The sequence below is a fragment of the Juglans microcarpa x Juglans regia genome, chromosome 3S (genome assembly GCF_004785595.1).
Source record: "Juglans microcarpa x Juglans regia isolate MS1-56 chromosome 3S, Jm3101_v1.0, whole genome shotgun sequence".
NCBI lineage: Eukaryota > Viridiplantae > Streptophyta > Magnoliopsida > Fagales > Juglandaceae > Juglans > Juglans microcarpa x Juglans regia.
This window is the reverse complement of record NC_054599.1, coordinates 4,132,766-4,153,570: the sequence shown is the minus strand read 5'-3', so window position 1 is coordinate 4,153,570 and position 20,805 is coordinate 4,132,766. Positions and strand designations below refer to the sequence as shown.

Sequence of the window (20,805 nt, the reverse complement as noted above, 5' to 3'; positions counted from 1 at the left end):
GAAAGCTCAAGATGACACATTGGTGCCATCCGTACAACATGTCCACATTTCTCCCAAGTCTTGTTATCATCCAATGGGTTAAATCAATCCATCCATCCATCTGTGCAAACCCACATCCAACTTTATATTTAATAAATATCGTTACATTAAATGATAAGCAGCAAGTCTAATGTTCTAAGGAAATAGGTATGACCCAGCCAGGTCAAAACTTCATAACTAGCTTCTCAAAATAGTCTAACAACAAATGAAAATAGGACGATGGGCATCGAGCAACTCAATCAAGCATTTACTCATAGATCCAAGGGTGTAGGTTACTCCCCTAGTTAGCAGGGCCTTTGGGGAACCAAAGAGCAATTTCTTGCACTTCCAACCCAATAACTTCCGTAAATAACATTCCTGTAAACAACGTAGCTTCAACATCAGATATTTTGAAATCTCCGAGTATCATTTATCAATTATCAGCATTGAATCGGTCAATTTTCACCTTGCGGTATATTGGTTTTTTCATGGTTGAAAACAATTCATTCGAAAGATATTAAAAGGAAATAGGAAACTAGGTATAGAGTGTTGTGACCAAAAAGTGAAAATAGAGGCTCTTCAACTCATAATCTGCATTTCTAAATAATTGTGACTAGTAGACAACTCGCAACCAAAACAGTACTCGCTACCTCATTTCTTTAGGCTAACAACTATAGTTGAAAAAATCTGTTGACACCAAAGCCAAACCAAGTGGATAATAAACATTAATAACAGCACCATAAATAATCTTTCACCCAGTTGTCACGACATTCTTACCCTCCCAAGCCATATTGAAAGATGAAGGAATTCCATTTTTTACAGATGAAAATTCCCAACCCAACCAAGAAAAGAAAATTGCATGATAGATTAAGCTTATACATTTTTAGATCATTCAGCCAATAAATTCTCTGTTATTTTTTAAAATTCTCATCAACCAAATACTAGATATATAGATAGCATCAACACTTTACATAACAAATGAAAACCCAGAAAGCCACTTCAAATTTATCGAAAAAGAGCAAAATCACTGGCTCGAGGAAACAGGAAAAAAAACTTTCATTTCCTTCCCTACAAATCCCCCAACAACCATAACATAGAAATCCCTCTTACTGTTACTTTCATCCAGGACGTGGCATCCTAGACTCATTTTAGGCAGTTAAGAAAGCTAAACTGAAAGTTTTCTGTCCTAACTTCTAGTTGGATAATTAGGAAGATATGAGTATAGAAAGTCATTAATCTTTAAAAAACCTCACAAAGAAATACCAGATATTTGTAGTTTTGTTTGGTTGAAAGTGTACCTGACAGATTAAATCTCCAATTAAAGTTAAAAGTGCAGATGTCAGAGCTTTTGTTGACACAAGATACTTTGCAAGAAGAGCCAAATACCTGTAACGTGAAGTTCATGTTGGAATTAAAGAATGTGGACCATACTGGAAATCCCAAGTATAAAGGATAAGCATCGAATGATCAGCACAAAACTCTACTTAGATTTTACTCTGTATGAAAACTAGAAAACAAACCTGACGAGAAAAATCAATAGGAGCATTCAATAAAATTACTTGTCTAAAAAATATGTAAATTTATCGCACCATATAATGTGAACATCTTGTTAAAAGAAGTCTGCTAATACTAGTTCACTAAGTATCGTATATTTGTCACCACTTCATCTCAATTCATTGGCCACCTCCTAAGGAATTTCTCTTTTTCTTCTGCCAAAAAAAAAAAAAAAAGACTCCTTTGCAGGTGACAGGTGAATTGAGGATCTTCAACTTTCATTCTGAACTATTACCTTGGCGAGGGAAGGGGAAGAGAAAAAACCAGGAAAGTTTGAAATGGAAACAGAGGGAGAGGAAGAGAGAAAATCAAGCGGGCTGCGAGCAGTAAGAAAATTAAATAAATAAAAAATTTGAGGTTCTTTTGAGTTGGATAAAGTGTTGGATATTTCATGCAACTAGATAGGTTTACACTCGATTGATACAACAACGTATCTTTGTGTCATATAGAAGAAATTGATTGGGTTCGTGATGAAACGGTGACTGGTGATGTCAACCTGGCAAATTATTGGGTAGCTTTTGTAATATTTAGAGGCTTGAGCTTGACACAGTTAGATATTGTGGGGAATGCAGTTGCTGATGAAAAATTAAAGTCATTTTTGGTCAAGATTGTGCCTACACTGAAGTGGTTAGATGGTGGAGAATTGCATTAAACTTGTTGGAGAACCATTTACTTTGGGATACGAATTAATACAATCCATTAAACTTGTTGGAGAACCATTTACTTTGGTATACTGATCCCGAACATGGGACATATTTTTTCCAGTTATGTTAGCTTGTACGGTGCCATTAGTAAACAATGCTTGCTTGCATCATCCAAGGAAAACAAACATTGAGAGATAGGAAATGTTTCTGAAAATAAAAACATAAAAAAAAAATGATGTCCATTAACTTACCACAAAATGTGCCTCAATAACAGCAATGCGCACGCACAAGAGCAGTTACAGACCCTAATTTTCTGGAAATTTCTCCATGCCCTAAGCATACCCATCTCAGAAAATACAAAAATCATATCTCGATGTACACATGAAGAACATAGCATGTATGGACGGGAAAATGCTACTACAATATTTACCTAGCAAACCATTTGGTGAAACAGAGCACTCGATCTCGTCGCTGGTTTGGTCCATTCAATCAGCTTGCAGGGAGCGACAGCGCTGGGCAGACGTACTAGCGTCGCGAGCTGGCTTTGACAAGAGGAAGCCGACAGACGCGGGTTCGTGGCGAGGAAGGAGGGTTCGCGGGATTCAAATCTTGTTTGCTCCGTTCAACGAGCTGGCAGGACAGTGGAGGCGCTGGGCAGACGAAGGAGCGCCACTCGGTGGCACATATGAGAGAGACGGCGTAGCCGGAAGGTGCTGGGTTGTGGAAGCAGACACGGGTTGCAAAGGAGCAGGGTGTTTCGTGGGGGGATGAAAATACATTCATAGATTTTCAAATTGGCACGTTTTGATTTTAAATTAAAAAAAAAAAAAAGGAAAAAACCAGGAGCATCCACGTAGTGAGTGCATTGTGTGCACCCACTACAGTGGATGCTATATAGAAAGACTCATGTGAAATGGGTGGGCAGATAAGTAGAACTGCTCTTTATATTATGATACATATTTTTTTAAAAAAAAATTTGACAATCTTTTCAGGGATCAAACCCACAATCATAGACTGCATGGTACCTAAAGCTATTGGCTACTACGACACAATACAACATATCAAAAGATACTAGCATTATTGTCATTGGTGTTGACATGATGTCTTTAATGGTTTAGGTTCGGTTTAGTTGTTAACTTCATCTGAATTTAACTCAATTCAGTTTAATTTTAAGCTAAGGCTACGTTTGAATGTTGAACTAAGTTGAGTTGAGATAATAAAATATTGTTAGAATATTATTTTTTAATATTATTATTTTAGAATTTGAAAAAGTTAAATTGTTTATTATATTTTGTATTGAAATTTGAAAAAGTTGTAATGATAATTTGAGATATGTTTGGGATCCAAACGTACCATCTAACATCTAAACACGAAACACTCAACTCTCAAATTACTAAACTCATCTCAACTCAAAACCTCTTTATATATAGAACCCACAATCTTTTTTCAATTCAACACTTTTTTACAGGTGAGACCCATAACTTTTTTCAATTTCTCATAAATACATCTAAACTCATATTAATATCCAAACACATTCAGGAAACATCTTATCTCATCTCATCTCATCATTACAACTTTCTCAAATCCCCACACAAAATAAAATAAACAATTCAACTTTTTCAAATCTTAAAACAAAAATAATATTAAAAAATATATTCTAACAATATTTTATTCAACTTTTTAACTTTAATCACAACTCATCTCATATCTGAAAACAAACGAGCTCTTAGACTCATTTTAGGTGGACTCTACAAAACTCACTCTACATCTCAACTCACTACTATTCATAAAAAGCTAAACCCTACTCAGCATCTAAATGCAGCCTTAGTAGTGAAATTCTGACGGAAATGCTAACTCGTTTGCTTTTGCAGATAAGATGAGTTAAAATTAAAGTTAAAAATTAAATAAAATATTATTAGATTATATTTTTTAATATTATTTTTATTTTAGAATTTAAAAATGTTGAATTGTTTTATTTTATTTTGTGTGAAAAATTTAAGAAAATTATAATAATTAGATAATATGAGATGAGAGAAGTTGTGAAAATAAACGAGCCAGTTTTTCTTAATTGAAAAACATTGGAACAATTTAATTATAATGCAAAATAAAAGACAATTTTTATATTTAACCCAAGGATAAAGTTTCAAAGCATGGTGAGTATAAAAAAGTGCTATTTTGGAAATAAATTTATATTGATTTTTATAAGAATAAAATTACATTCAATTCTAAACCGACCATGCATTCTCTTTGAAAAAAAAGTAGGATCACTATTAAAAAAATAAAATTTTCAATTAAATTCTATATTTACTTATTTTTTTAAAAAGAATATACGAGATTATCACATCTTAAAATTGTGTAGATCTTACACACTCTAAAATTATAAATATTATTTTTCTCATTACAAAATCGAAAGTGTTTTATCTCAACCAATTATGATAAACTATGAAAAAAAAATGATAAAATGTTTTTTTCTTTTAATAAATGAAATAGAGAGAACGTGACATTTAGATTGTTGCAAAAATTTATAATAATATGTGGCCCCAAGTAGACCATTCCGGAGGTGTCGTGTGGCAGACCATTTTTTGTTTTTTGTTTTAAGAACGTAGACCAAATATAAAAGAGTTCCGCTTAGGAGCGGTACGATCTATTTTGGAGCTTAAAGCAGCACCCACTAGCCAACTGACACATCAACATTATAAAAAAAATATCCATGAGAATGACTACATCAGATTTTTATTCAAAACATCCTAAAACTTATTTTCACTTCAATAGATGCACGATTCCCACCCACCAGACGTTGCGGCTGTGCCACTTTGATATTCTCCACCAACCGCTACCGGAACAATAGAAGCACTAGTTGTGTTTGAAACTGCAGAGTCGACATCTTGTTGTAGCTGGGAAGGCTGGTTGGGTTCAACAATTGATTCCTCTATTCCTCTTCCTTCTCCATCTTCATCCTCTCAAACATGACCCGTAATTTACAACAAAAATAAAGAAATAGAAGTGAGGAAATATTTATATGTAAGGTTCATTTGTTGGATTTGATGGCTGGGTGACTAATTAATTCTCTCATAGATAGAAATTATAGACTGTGAAATTAATTTCTAAGATTAATTTCTAGCAAACAAATCTTAAGCATAAACTCATCTTTTAAGGATTTGACAATTGTCAGGAACGATAGCTCAAAAGTGAGGCCAATATGAAATATTCCTGAAACATTTAGTCTTGCTCGAGAACAAACTCATATTTCCCAACAAGAGTCCCACCAAAGCAACCTCAATGCTAGCAACCATGGTGCTGAAATATGCAGGATATATCTTACTTTGAAATACGGCACACGAGGCTATTGACAAGACGAAAGAGATATCGCACAAGGCAAAAGACGAGACAAAAGAGATGACACACGAGGTAGGAGAAGCAATCCAAGCTTCTGCCGATTAAGTTCACGGCATTGACGTTGATGGAAACGACGTTCATAGCGTTGACGGGCGAGAGATTTGATGTGAGAGAGATGAGGGTGAGGGAGGGATGTGGGTTTCGGTGAGGTGCAGTGCAGTGCAGTGCAGTGCATTCCATTCCTAATTTAATGGGTGGACTACGTGGTATAATATTATTGGTGGCTATTCTCAACCCTTTATTAGAACAACCGATTAGAAGATATACTCTAAAGAAAAATAAGTAAAAAATTTAAAATTGGTGCAAAATAGGGATTTGATTTTGAAGAAAATATAAATAAACAAATCCTGTTTTTGGTGGAAGAGCAGAGAAAGAAGAGGTTGTTCTTCGTACTTTTCGTTCATTCATTCCCCCACTGGACAAACAAAACCAAGAAGAAATCTCACACCCACTCTTGCCCCCATTCTCGTCTACATATCTCCGTAGTCCATCCCTTGCTCTCGTTCTCGATATTTCCCACTCGTACGAAAGCAGAAACCCTAATAGCTTATTCCGAAACCAGGATACTACTCCATTTTTCTTCCGATTTTCTCCGCTGCTTGCTTTCGCTTTCCACAGTCTGAAACCTCCCTGTTTGGTTTTGCTTTGTGGAAAAAGCGCATTGCTGTTGTGGTTGAGAATAGACTGAGGCGGGTTTTGAAGCGGTTACGTTTTTATTTTTGGCGTGATTTCATTGGCGGCGGAGCGGAGGCTAGGGTTAGTTACTTAGTTCTCCATCTCTCTCTCTCTCTCTCTCTCTCTCTCTGAGTGAGTGCCTCTCTGAAATTCCCTGTATATCGCGGAAGAATTTTGCTCCATTGGAACCCTAGGTCTTGGCGGTAATACAGACACTCGCATGCAGAGGTTTTAGGGTTTCTAATTTTTAGGCATTTGCTTGGCCTTCACACTATATAATTTCTGTTCATTCGTTGGGGTTTCTGCTCCGTTTGATGGGAGTGAACTCCTGTTTAAGAATCCCGGAACTTATTGTTCTTCCTTCATTGTTGCATTAGTTATATTTTTGCGAATCGGTTCGTTTTTTCACCCCCGTAGAGATGAGGGTCTTCTGAGCAGATTCTTTATCACCTCCCAATCCATCTTTAATCGAAGATGGAGGCGAAGATACGCTTTTTCTTGAATACCATTATCTAGCCTTTGCCTTCGCTCCCGTGCTCTTGGTTTTCACATGTGAAAATCCTGCTTTTTTTTTTACTGAGAAATAGAGACTATAACAATTGGGTTTGATAAAGAACCTCTCAAGTTCACAAAACTACAGGTGAGTGAAGTTGGAGCAGTTACTTCTTTAAGTGGCGGTGATTGTGAAGCAGGGCTGGTGGTTTGGTGGGGGGAGAAACTGGGGTTAGGGATACAGCTCAGTGATTTTGTTAGAGGGCTGGTGGTTTTCTCCCTCTCGTTCATTCCTCTGAAAGTGTATTATCTTGATTAACATATAGAGGGCATACGCAGTTGTGAAAGTATTGAAGAATTAATCAATATATGTATTGATTAGCGTTTTTGGAGAACTGACCGGCTTTATTGGTGGAGAAGATGAAGTATAGCAGTTTTGGGGAAATAAATTTTGGGTAACTTTCTTATCAAAGAAATTTTGGATAACTTTTACAACTTTGTAATTCCGTGCAGAACAATTGTGGGGAAAGGGTTGAGCGGGTGAAGGTGAGAAGTATTTTCTTAGTTTCTATTTCTGATCATGTTCAGTGCTCCTTATGGAAAGAAGTGAACCCACATTATTTCCAGAATGGTTGAGAAGTGCTGGAAGTGTTACTGGGGGTGGCAGTTCAGCCCCCAATTCTGCCTCAATTGCTTCTCACCCAGGTACTTTTTAACCTGCCAAGTCGTACATACCATTATGTTGCATTTGAAAATAGACATGCATATGTGCCCGGGCTACTATGTATATGTAATTATGTATATATATTTTTTAGCCACGCAGTAAGCTGGTGCTTTGGACAATCGTATTGTTAAAAAAGTCATTTTAAGTCTTAGGCATGTTTAATATTGTGCTATCATTGCTACAGATGGTACTTCATTGGCTCCTCTCACAAGAATTAGAACTTCTAAGGGGACGAGTGATTTTGATGCCCCACGTTCTGCTTTTCTGGAACGGGCATCTTCATCAAATTCACGGAAGAGTTCTAGTAATGGTTCTGCAAAGCATGCATACAGTAGTTTTAATAGAAGTCACCGCGACAAGGACCGTGAGAAGGAAAAAGAGAGATCAAGCTTGAGGGATCATTGGGACCATGATTCTCCTGATGCTCTGGGAAGCATCTTTCCCAGTAGGGTAGAGAAGGACAAGTTGTGGCGTTCTCAATCGATGGTATCCAGGAAACAGGGTGAGCCACTGCCCCGGAGAGTTGCTATGGACTCTAAAAACAGCAGCAGTAGCAATCACAATGGCAATGGGGTGCTTCCTGGAAGTGGTGTCGGTATTAGTATGCCAAAGTCGGTGTTTGAGAAAGATTTTCCCTCACTTGGAACAGAAGAAAGGCAAGGAGCACCTGATATAGGAAGAGTTTCATCTCCTGGCCTGAGCTTAGCTGTTGGTAGTACAGCTCTGATTGGTGGAGAGGGATGGACATCAGCTCTTGCAGAGGTTCCGACCCTTATTGGCAGCAGTAGTAGAGGATCCTCGTCTGTTCAACAGACTGTTGCCGCAACCTCAGGATCTGGGGCTCCAAGTGTGATGACTGGTCTTAATATGGCTGAAGCATTGGCTCAGGCTCCACCACGAGTTAGTACTGCTCCTCAGGTAATTGAACAAGTTGCCTGATCCTCCGAATCTATATATTCACTCTTGTGATTGAGTTTATAAGACACCATTCTTCTACTTGTAGGTCTCTGTCAATACACAAAGACGGGAGGAACTGGCTATTAAGCAGTCGAGGCAATTAATACCGGTCACACCTTCAATGCCTAAAGCTTCGGTAAGAGGATCTCCATAAGATGCTTGTGGAAGCTAGTTTAATCGAAGGAATAATCTTTTAATATATCAGAGGATTTTAGGATGTTTATTAGCCTATAAATTAGATTGTAATTTTCTAATTAAATTTCTGTTCTTTTTTGTGCTTATCTCCTGCTGAATATTGGAATGCGATATAATGCTATTAGTTATAAAAAATTTTAAAATTGTATAGGATAGCCAACGTCAGTAGTTTGAGTTAGGAACATATAATCTTCTGCAACTTAAATAGCTTTTCTCAATGTATCATAAGAAACCAAAAAATGGGTCATCCGAAACAATATAGTAATTGTAAGATTTAGGATAGATAATGAACGAATGATTCTAGATTTGTAGCTTGACATAAGTTATTCAAGCATTGTCACCTTTACCTCTTCGAAATAAATCATGTACTCATCTGATTTTCATAGGCATTTGGAAGGGATTGTGTATCTGTCTGTCCTTGTTTTCATATCCCTTTTTTTTAAGGTGGGTGGGGGGGGGGGGGGGATTGAAAGTCAAATTTCTTGGGTAGGTGTTCTTAGAGATCTGCAAAGATGTGTTTGTGTTATGTCTTTGCTATGCAGCACTGTCAATTTTTCTTTCAAAAACTCAATGTGCAGTCATTTTTGCGCACTCCACTAATGCGATTGGTTGCGTCACTTTTTTTAATATAAAATAACTGTTTTGGCCAATCACATTAGTGGAGTGTTCAAGGAGTACGCAAAGCAGAGCTCTTTTTCCTTTTCATTTGAAGCAAAAGAAAAAAAATTTGTCATGGCGTGCTGACTAGCACATTGTGTGTATAAAGACTTACAAAGTAGATTTCAATAATTACTTGTGTGTTGCTATAGTGTAAGTTTATATAACTGGTGCCAAGATCCTTTGGATCAATTGATAACACCTTGGTTTCTCACTAAGAGAACCAAGGATCGAATCCCCCCACCCCCATGTAGATATAAAAAAATTTTTTATATAACTGGCTTCTTTCTAGTATGCATTTGTTCCTTTGGGTTGTAAAGCTGGGTAGAAGTATAGTTATTCCTTTTTTGAAGGTGAATCCATCTTGTGTTGCTGCTAGCTCCCAGTGCCCAATATACACTTGAATTTAGAGTGAAAAGAAAATAACAGAGGAAGATTTAAGCGTTTGCGGCCTTTTTAGAACTTTGGGTTTGCAGGTAATATAGAGTTCACTATGGCTATACTTATAAAAAAAAAAGAGTTCACTATGGCTATCCACGCAGATATATTTTAGGAATTTTCAACATCTATTTTATTTTTTGTTCTTGGAGCTTAACCTATGTTTAATGAATTGTCTATATTTTAAAACTGAGAGTAGTTTACCATAATATGTACATAATTTCAATTTTCTTTTATTTTAAGTTGTTTATTTGATTTTCTAATTTTTTACATTTGTTTTCATAGACAAGGAGAAATTGTGGTGACTTCATTATTATAATGTAACTTGGCATAAGAAAAATATAGGGGAAAAAACTGAAGGCCATGAGCTAGCACTCTGTTTAGACAGACGCTCACAACTAGTAGTAGATAGAGATGGGTAGACAGACACTCACAACCAATAGATGTTGCTTTATCTTACCTATTATATGCCTGCTAGTGGCGTTTATTTTTCACCTTATTTTTTGCTCATGGACAGTGCTTGATGTCCCTGAAATTATTTACATTTTTCCTTCTTTGCGATCACTAGTTGCTGCGGTAGCTTAAACTTTTATTTGAACAGAAAGCTGGGTTGCATTATGCATGCTTGCCGCATACTTCAGATGATTTTGTTTCTGGTGGTTGTTTTATGTTGTAAACACTGACTCAGGAAAAAAAAAAAGATTATAAATAAAATTCAGTATGCTGGTGGGACTGCATGTGGCCTTGTTGAATTGTGCTTATTTACATAAAAGTAGAAATTTCTAAATAGTAATTTGATTTGTGCTAACCGCATTGTTATCATAATATCATCTTGTTATTAAAGCATTGCTCATTGGTAGATTTAATTTTTAGTATATATCACTTTTTTTTCCGTAGTTTTATAAAAGGAAACCTTATTGACGGTTTAGTGCAACTAGAAGTAAATATTTATAGATTATTTTCGTCTTCTTTCATGCGTGTCATTGTTAAACGAATTCAGCTTTTGGCTCAGTGAAGTTAGAGATAAATGTGATTTTCTTTCTCTCCCTCCCCTGTATCCCCTCCCCTTTATTTCTCTCTCTTCCCCCCCACCCGCGGCAGGGCATTGGTGCTTGCATGGTGAGGGTAGAGGAGTACAGTGTGATATAAATTTGTTGACCTTCTTACTTATCAAAAGATAATTTTGTTGACCTTTTATCATATGAACGCTTTTGGTTGATAGCTGAACTAGTTTTTTATATGCATTTTTGTTTATGTTCTTGATGCCAAGACTAGAAACTGGTGCTGTTTCACTTTGAGCTGCTACTTAGAATAAACACCTTCTAGATAATGATTAAACTAATGGCATAGATAATAATCATACACAGTACAAGATGGTTGAGATAGGAATAACAAACATTTTGGCCTAGAGAGCATACTTCCTATATTGTTAAAACAAACTTAACCCCTAGGAGTTGGCTCAAGTGCTAAGGACCTTAGTTTTGGTAGTATGCTCTCCTCGGTTTAAGTGGGGCTGTGCAAAAATCTGAAATTTGACTCGGACTCGGACTCTGCTTTGACTCTGTATGGTGGAGTCGGAGCTCTGATAAAATGGAGTCAGAGTGCTTTTTTTTTTTTTTTTTTTTTTTTTTGCATTTAAAGTGGGAGTCGGATTTGCTGTCTGACCGACTCCGCTCCGACTCCAACATTACCTCCGACTTCGAATCCTACTTTAATAAAAACATGTAGTATTTATGTACTTAAAAAATTATAGGACTTATATAGTTCAATTCAAGAATATTAATAGACTAATAATCAATGTGATAATTATTAAAGAATAATATTAATAGACTAATAATCAATTACATGTACACACTACACATCATAGTATCACTATCTTACATATTACATATATTAGGGAAGATGAAACTTGACTAGCTAATAGTGAGTCATGTACCATGTATAATGTATATATTGTAAGACTATTTATTTATTATCTAGATTCTAATATAGTAGTATGTAACTAGATTCTAATACAATATTTGGCTTGTATTTGAGTGGCTGGTTGTGTTTCCTATTTGTAATTTATTCAGCAGTGAATGATTGGATGATGGACATTGCCATCAGACCATAATGGCTCATGGTTGCTCTTACTTGTTAGTTGTTATTTGGGGCCTTGGGCCCTGACTAGAGGGTTGAACAATCATTTTATTGTTTTTAGTTGGTTTAGGAGTCTGAGACTCTAATATGAAGTTATGAATGATATGGTATATCAAGAATAGTATAAAGGGCCTAGTGTATATTTTTAATTTCTTTAAATTTTTATTTTTATTACATTTGCATGGCATATGAAATATTTTTAGTTATATTTTTTTTTTCAAATCTAAAATCTGTTTTGTTTTTGTTTTTGTTCTTTTTTTTTTAAAATAGTAAACTTGAAAGCCCACAAAAAATGATCTATTATATGTAAAGTCGTGTTTAAAATGTGCTAAATATGAAGGCCAAAAAAGCCCAAATCTGATCCGATAAATCGGAGTCGGATCGGAGCCTATGTAAGTTGGAGTCGGAGTTCGAGTTAGATTTCCTGAATACCGACTCCGATTCAGTCAGTGCTCAGCCCTAGGTTTAAGGTTCGAACCCCTGGGTGCAAACAATTTTAAGGGTCCATGTTTCATCTGTGAAAAGCCAAGGATTTACTTGATTTGTTTGATGTGGGCGTTTTGCATGGGTCCAAGGTTTAACTGGGTAAGAGACATGTTGCATTTACAAGTCTCTGGGCTTCCTCTTCATAGAAAAATATATATGAACTGATTTTCCTTGGTGGTTATTAAGCTTTTCTTTCAAAGGAGTTTGAAACTGGTGAAGCTGTGCTGTAAAGATGAGATCTGTGTAACTTTTTTAGAATCATTATTGGGATGTTGATTTTTACATTACAAGAATTGGTTTTTTTTTTTTTTTTTTTTTTGTGTGTGTTTCCAAGTGTGAACATGGTGGTATGGATTGTGATTGGTCGTCTAAGATCAAATGGACTTGGCTAGTTTGTAGTTTATATCTGGAGTTAGCGATTGTTATCTATCTACCTATCAGTCAGTCTATGCATTCATACACATCAGGATTCTGATTAGGTTGTCTGATGCTAATTCTCTTTTCAGTCCCTCAATTCCAAAACAGTGGTCAGAACAATTGACGCAAATGTTGCTGCTAAGAGTGGACAGCTTCAGTCCTCATCTTTACAACTTGCTAATCAATCTCCTCGTGGTGGGCATGTAAAGTCTGATGCCCTAAAGACGTCTCATGGGAAGTTTCTTGTACTGAAGCCAACATGGGAAAATGGTGTTTCCCATACTCCAAAGGATGTTTCTAGTCCAATAAACAACCCCACTGGCAAGGCAGAAGATAGCCAGCTTCCTGTTACTTCATCTGTTGCCCCTACTCCATTGAGGAGTCCCCACAACCATAGGAATTCTTCTCTGGAACGCAAGGTAGCTGCACTGAATCTGAAATCTGGATCTACGTTGGAAAGAAAAGCGTCCTTGTCTCAATCACAAAGCCGGAATGATTTCTTTAATCTCCTAAAAAAGAAAACTTCAATGAATAATCCCACGGTTCTCCCAGATTCAGGCCCTGTTATTACATCTCCCACCATGGAGAAATCTGATGAAGTGATGGGGGAAGTCATCACTGCCTCTGCAAGTCCTCATGCTACTGAGAATGGTGCTGAGATGACTAGCAATGGTGATACCTGTGTAGATGTCATTCAGAGGTGTTCTGCTGTTGGAGAGAATGACATGAGTTCCAGTAAAACAGTTTATCCAGACGAGGAAGAGGCTGCTTTCCTTCGTTCCCTTGGCTGGGAGGAAAATTCTGGTGAGGATGAAGGCCTCACAGAGGAGGAGATTAATGCCTTTTATCAAGAGGTAAAGAATTCTTGCCTTGTACAGCTTTTATTGCTATGACCTTACTTGGAGCTAAGGAGCTAACCCTGGGTTCTAAATTAACCAAAATATCCCATCAAATAAATAATTGGTTGAAATTGTTATTTTGTCCTTTCCATTTTTTTTAAGGGTAAGGGGATTAGTGTTTATTACTGCACTCTTTGTTATATTGAACCAGTTTGAATGGTTAGTGACCACGTAGAATTCAACTGTGGAGAGTTCTTACAGTACCAAGATATGAAAATGAAAAGGCTATTATAAGATGAGGAAAATTAGAAAAGAAACGAGGAAAAGAAAAAAAGCTATTATAAGATGTTTAGTGCCACAATTTAGCAGCAGTTCACTGATTTTGTGTACACATTTTTGTGCAGTGTGTGAAACGGAGGCCGTCCTTTAAAGTTTGCCGAGGCATGCAGCCAATTGTTTCAAAGCTGTCTGAATCTCATTTGACTAGTTTGGGTGGAGCATCCGCTGAGTTGGGTCCACCTGACTCTGGATCCTAAGCTTGATTTCCTTCTCCTCCCTCGCCCACGAGAGCCAAGAACTTCCCATTTTTGATGGCAGATATGGTTTCTCTTTTTCTTTTCTTTGGTTTTAAAAGAAGGCCGATGAGTGGTATGAAAGAAGAGGTTGGGTTTTGGTTGGAAGTCTGCATTTTGCGTAATGCAATGATCGAAGGTGCCCCAATCCTGCCTCCTAAAACGGGGAATTCTTTTTTGATTTTATTTTTTTCAGGTTTCAAAGGTTGGCTGGGATGGGATTAGGGTTAGGGGATGTTTTGTCTGAAGTGGAAGATGCTTTGGAAAAAGCATCTTTTGGGGGGTATTTTGGTTTTATTTTTTTCATCCTTTTCCTTTTAATAGGGGTTCAATTCCACAAGATAAAGCTTATGTTGTTTTTGGTAAATTTTACGGAAAAAAGGAAATCAGAAAGTCTTCGTTTTTATTTTAGCTCATGTTGATATAAATATTTTTGAAGTACTTTTGGGTGGAGCTTTATAATGTAGATTGCTCTAGCCTACACGAATAAGAAGGAAATAGAAGTTTAGTTACTACATTTATTTCTCGCGTAGTCCAATCAATGGATTGATTGGTAGGCGTTGTTTGCATGAGCTGAGGCTTGTCAAAATGGTTACGAGGCTCTTCTATTTAAGGAATTTACTTCTTATATATGGCTTTCTCATGAGCAAACCTCCGATCTTGAGTAAAAAAAGGGTTCGTAAATTGAAAATTACAAAATGTCAAAAATCATATGTTAGGAAATTGCCCATATTGCCCATCTTGGGACTTCTGCTCACCTGCCGTCAAATTAGAGATCTTTAACCATCATTCCAACAGAATCAAATTCAATGAGCATCTTCTTATTGCGGGATCTTCATGTAACAGACGTTTCAAAGCAATTTGATTCGTAAATTCCTCTGAATGCCGCCTTTGTGGTGACTGTCTATGGGATCAGACTATTTCTTTGATAAATTTTTCGGGTTATTATCGTTTTAATTTGTTATACCATATCAATCTTTTAAATTTCATTCAAGTGATTATTCTGGTTTAAGTACTGAAATGAAATATTTCGGTATGAGTGTGATCCTGTTTGCCGTTTCAAGATTAACTATATTATATATATATATATTTTTATATTTATATGTATATATGAACTAATAAGTAATATAATAAATACATGTATATATATATATAAGAATTGACGATTTATAAAATGAACATATGTTGAAAAAATTATAAACAAGAGTTGAGACAATAAAATAAGGAAAAAAGTAAAAGAGCAAAGAAATTATTAAAAATAATAATATTTAAAAAGAGAGAATGATGGGACATATTTAAAGTTACAAAAAATTAACATTATATAAATACATTTTATATTCTATAATTAATTAAATACTATCTAGATTTAAAATTTATAAAAATGTCATTCAAGCACAAGAAAAACACAAAATTGCCATTAAAACAGTTTAGAATGGAATAGGGTCTGAAATACTAATTTCGGCCAGAATAACTGGTATTTAATCGGAATGACCGAAACGGAACGACGAGGTATATTATAGTGGATATTACACCGAAACGGAAAATTCCGGCCGAAAACAGTGATGATTTTGAGATGGGATGAGTTCCTCCTTTGTGCTTGTTTATTTATATTATCCAAGGAAAAAAAAAAGGTGATTACTCGACGTCCGTTGATGTTAGAAACCCATCATTTTTTAACGTAGTAACTGGTACATGTCCGAATGGAAATAGTCAAGAGCAAAAGATGCCATAAGTTAGAGAAAAACTATTACAAGCAAAAGTAAATTGCACAATCGAATAATACAATTTGTTGCAAACAATCTTTCATGCCCTTGCCAGCTCAACTCAAGATTCAAGATAATAGATGCATGTTCACAAGAAATCCTCGTATTTCGAAGTCAAAAGTCTTTGGAAACTCCTCAAAGTTGTGTAGCCCAACATGGGGCATGTATTAGACCACATTGGTATTGGATTAGCTAAATGTCAATAACATCTAAAATTTGCCTAATTTAACATAAAACTAGTTGTATTGGATTAGCCAAAGGAAAAATAATATGACTTTGAGTTATAGTATATTACATTTGGCGGTCATATTGTGCTCTCTACTGCACAAAGACCAAATAATTTTTTATTGAATAAACGTCTCTTCTGGCCTCCCTTTTTCCCTCGAAATTCTGTTTTCCAGCCGAGCTTCCTTCTTCTCTCCACAGGCACTCGTTCTGCTCTCCCTCCCCTCTTCACCATTTTTGTGTCCAGAAACTTTTTGAAGGATTACTCTCATCTAAGTATTTCTCTCGTCGTCCCAGGTATGATTGTTGCTTTTCTTTTCCTTTTCTTTGCTTCTTTCTATTTTGGGCATTTTCTCTCTATTTTGGGTGTCCGTCGCATGCTGTTACTCCATTCGGTTGATGACTCTCACATCTTCCCTATATCAAAATCGAAATTAGCGGAGTGAAAAATGCAATGACAGACTTGCTTTTTTTGGCCTAGAACCCAACGATAATCTTGCATATTTCAACCCAAAAACCCTTGGGTAAAATTTCTTGCTCCTTGATACTCACGAATTGGCTTCTAATACTGTTACACTTCAGTTTACAAGAGCCAACCTAGTTTACAACGACAGTATGGCCCATGGGCCACTTCATAGTTTGTTTCGTGAATTTTATTTTATAATATATTTTTTACTATTTAGTTGGACTTGTAGTGTAGCCGGTAATGGGCTTGAGCTATTTCGAGGACTTTTCCTTTCATTGCTATTTTTTAGTGTTGAGCTAGTTGGGGCCCATGTAAGGGTCATCATGTTTAAGTAATAACCTAGGGGCTCTCTTTATTCTTTAATAAGAAAGTAATAGAAACTTCTTCTCCCTTTTGAATTTCTTGGAGGTTTTCTCACTCTCGAAGTGGGATATTTCATTTTATTCACTATCAATCCATTGGACGTGTTATAAATTGGTATCAAAGAGACACTGATCTCTATATTATCAATATATGAAAATGGAAGAAATTCTCTCATCATTACTCAAAATCAAGGAGTTGCTTGAACAATCACAACAACGTTATGAAGTTATCCTCTAGACATTCAAAGATGTCAGGAATAACTTTGAAGATTTCAGTAACAACTTCAATGAAGATTAACCTATCTGGAATACCAACTTTGTACATTGCAGGAAGATGAAGAACACGCAGCGACGATGGAAAAAAAAAAGGGAGAAGTCAATCCCAACAAGATTCCTTTTCTCCTTGTTCCAAAAAATTCCTCTGTTATTCTGTTTCCTCCATTTCCAACGATTGTACCAAGCCATAATTAAATCATAGCCAGAAACAGAGTGGAACCAGTGATTGGGACCATTCTCTGCACCAATGACAAGGATTGTGGTATCCTTGATTTCCTGTGCACTAGATGGGAGTTTGACTCAGGTGATATTTCTTTTCGATGTCTCTTCTCCTCAACTCCTCAAGCAATCTTTGGGCATATGAGAAAGGAGATCACTCAGATTCATTTCTTTTCCTACACTTTCTTGAGAACCAAACACATATTTTCCAAGCTCTTCATTTCTTCCCTCATGGCATGTACATTCGTTCCCTCACTGTTCCTGCTAGAATTTTCTATCCCGTAGATATGATTTTCACTCGCTATTTCTTTATGGCCATGGCTGGTAGCCATATGAGGCATCTTGTAGCCTGCGTCGAGCTCTACAACGATGCCACTGTCGTTGATATCCACTATCTCATCTAGTATGATATCTCCAAATCTCACCTTGCACTGCAGGTCCTCTACAAGTAACGGTACTCGTCGGCTCGCCATCCAAAATGCCACCCTGTTGTCCTCTACGACTAACTAGCTGACTACAACATCTTATGGCATTCTCACTCTGCTCAGGTCGCAGCTATATTACTCAGCTCTCCACGACGTCGTGATGCCACCTTCGCACCTATCTCTGCATTCTGATTCATCACCAACAATGCTACGCTTGTGTGGACTCCCTCTAAGCTTGATTTCAATTGGGCAAAACTGACCAGAGCATTCAGTCTTAAGCCCCACTCTGCTCTACCAGTAGAGATCCAGATCGAGATTGGGAAGCTCAAGCACCGTGTGGTGGTGGTGTCAAATAGGTACTCTAGCGGTGAGAGGAAAATGATGCCTATAGTCGAAGCCGGGTTGTTCCGGAGCAGGAGCATAATGGGTCCAGAGGTGTCTCACCTAGGGTGGGGACAATGGGACATCCTCAAAGAGTTGGAATGGTCTGTAAATGGCGGTGTGATGCTCATTTTCTCCATGTTTCCCTCCACAAAGGTCTCCGTGTTTCATGTCATGTCTTTTCGGGGTGTTACAACCCAACCTTGTTCGTCCACGAGCTCGTTGCAAGTGCGGATCACCTGATTGCTGCAATCGTGAGTGGGGTTTCTTGCTTGTTGTAAGGGTACACTTCGAAAAGTGGCTTTGAGATATTGAGTCACAACTAGAAATTAGTTAGAGGAAACGTTGCTCGGGAATTGTTTGATGAAATGCATCAAGAGACCCTCACTGGTTGGAATTCAATAATCTCTGGGTACTCGAAGTTGGTAATTGTCTCAGCAACTTGTGGTGGCATTGCCTTTGCTTGTGCTGGACAACCAATTATTCCTGGAAATTTGCTAGCGAAATTTTGACTGGACCTACAAAGCTTAACGTTGTTTGTGAAATGGTTGGACTTCTAATGACCTGCAAGGAGTGATGTCCATGACTAATGTGCAGGTGATGTTAATTACAATTTTGGTTTTTCTATCAGTATTGTTCCGTACTTGTGTTCCCTGGTTACTTAAACTCATGATAAGCCTATCATCACTAACCAATGAACTGTATCAATTGGCATCAATTGCACTATGCTTGCTTTGTTTGGCTCAGTTGCCTTCTGGTCACTGGTGTAAAAATAAGCTGGGGCTAAGTCTAGAACTAGGCTACTCTGCTACTAGACTGATAATATCAGCCTCTAATCTTGCTTTACTTACACCAAAACAAAGTCAACCCATTTGCCATCTTTTTGTGGCTTTTTTCCTCGCCATCATTGAAATATTGATCCATGTTCAATTTTTCTGGGATCATGTAGATAGAATGCTAGCATCTATCATTTTGGTATATGGATGGGATAGAGGTGAACATGGGAGGATGGGATTTGGCAATATTAATAAGAGCTATAAAATGGTGAATTCATTACAGTTGGGTATTGTAAGGCTGCTCTTTGATTAAATTTCGGAGAGAGATTTGGTCTTGTGAAATGTCAAGATAATAGGATATATGAAGCAATGGGAGATAAAGGGCACTAGGAAATTCTTTAACCAAGTTTCGAAGAGAGCTATGGTGACTTGGAATACAATGGAAAGTATGGTGAATGCTGGTTTGGGCAGAACATTTTGTTGATGAGGAACGAGTGGCCAAAGACTTTACAGGGTTTCATTGAGGACTGTTGTCTTCACCATGCTGTCATTCTCTGCCTCAGGTTGAGAAAGTCGCTGCCATTCTCGTCCTCCTTCCTGGAGAAACTGAAGAAGAAAGGTTATGAGGTCCTCTTTATGATAGATGATACATATAGAAATACTGTGGATCAGCTCGAGGACTTTGAGGGCAAGAAGCTGGTCTTAGCTACAAAGGAGGAGCTGAAGCATAACTACACCTTGTGGGCAAGGTGCTTTGAAGGGGGAGGGTTTGTTACACTTCAATTTACAAGAGCCAACCCAATTTACAATGATAATAGGGCCCATGGGCCACTTCATAGCTTGTTTTGTGAATTTTATTTTATAGAATGTTTTTTACTATTTAGTTGGACTTGTAGTTTAGCCGGTAATGGGCTTGAGATATTTAGAAGACTCTTCCTTTCATTGTTGTTTTTTAGTGTTGAGCTAGTTAGGGCCCATGTAAGGGTCATCATGTTTAAGTAACGAGCCAAGGGCTCTCTTTGTTCTTTAACCAGAAAGTAATAAAAATTTCTTCTTCATATCATATTCTTCTCCCTTATGAATTTCTTAGAGGTTTTCTCACCCTTGAAGTGAGATATCTCATTTTATTCACTATCAATCCATTGGATGTGTTACAGATACTCGTTTGGATTCCGTGATTTTGATAGACTAGTGGCTAACAGTGATTTGTGGATTGTGCTTTGTGGTTTGTGGCTAGGTTTTGATTTGTGGTTTTTCATACTCGTTGTGTGTTTGTGATTTGTGGTTTATGCTTCTTCTTACTCTTGGTTGTAGTTTATACATGGTTTGTGCCCAGTATGTGCATGGTATCGTTAGATTGAAGTCTATTCAAATAGAGCCAAGCTTTTGTCTAAATTTTTGAAAAATAAAATGGTTTCCAAATGTCTTCATTAGAAAAATGATTACTTTTATCTCTTCTGGAAATTACCAAAATAGTCTTGGCCAAATTTGGGCAAAAATTCAAGGAACCTTAGAAAAATTGGATCAAACATTCAAATTGACCAAATTAAATGAAAACTTGATTTGTTTGTTGTTAGCCTTTATTTTCATTAGCCACTCCTCCATTGTTTTCCCCTGTTGCAAGAGGCCATGACTTCCTACACATGTTATAGAGAAAACTAAAAGCAAACTCTATAAACAAAGGAGGTAACTAAGAATATTCATTTTGG

General features: G+C 36.9%; 1 protein-coding gene across 1 annotated transcript; it reads left to right on the top strand.

The window, feature by feature from the left end:
* Nucleotides 1–5,962: 5,962 nt before the first annotated feature.
* LOC121258871 lies at nucleotides 5,963–14,715 on the top strand. Its single transcript, XM_041160401.1, has 5 exons — nucleotides 5,963–7,484; nucleotides 7,688–8,421; nucleotides 8,507–8,596; nucleotides 12,882–13,646; nucleotides 14,036–14,715. Exons 1-5 carry the CDS (start codon nucleotides 7,376–7,378, stop codon nucleotides 14,165–14,167), a joined length of 1,830 nt encoding a protein of 609 aa, XP_041016335.1. The 5' UTR covers nucleotides 5,963–7,375; the 3' UTR covers nucleotides 14,168–14,715.
* The last annotated feature ends 6,090 nt before the right edge of the window (nucleotides 14,716–20,805 follow it).

Bases quoted from the DNA above. Each gene is read 5' to 3' on its own strand.
- LOC121258871 (XM_041160401.1), top strand. From the start codon at position 7,376: ATGGAAAGAAGTGAACCCACATTATTTCCAGAATGGTTGAGAAGTGCT. The intron at 8,422-8,506 runs GTAATTGAACAA...TTCTACTTGTAG, and splicing joins GAGTTAGTACTGCTCCTCAG to GTCTCTGTCAATACACAAAG. The intron at 13,647-14,035 runs GTAAAGAATTCT...ATTTTTGTGCAG, and splicing joins TTAATGCCTTTTATCAAGAG to TGTGTGAAACGGAGGCCGTC.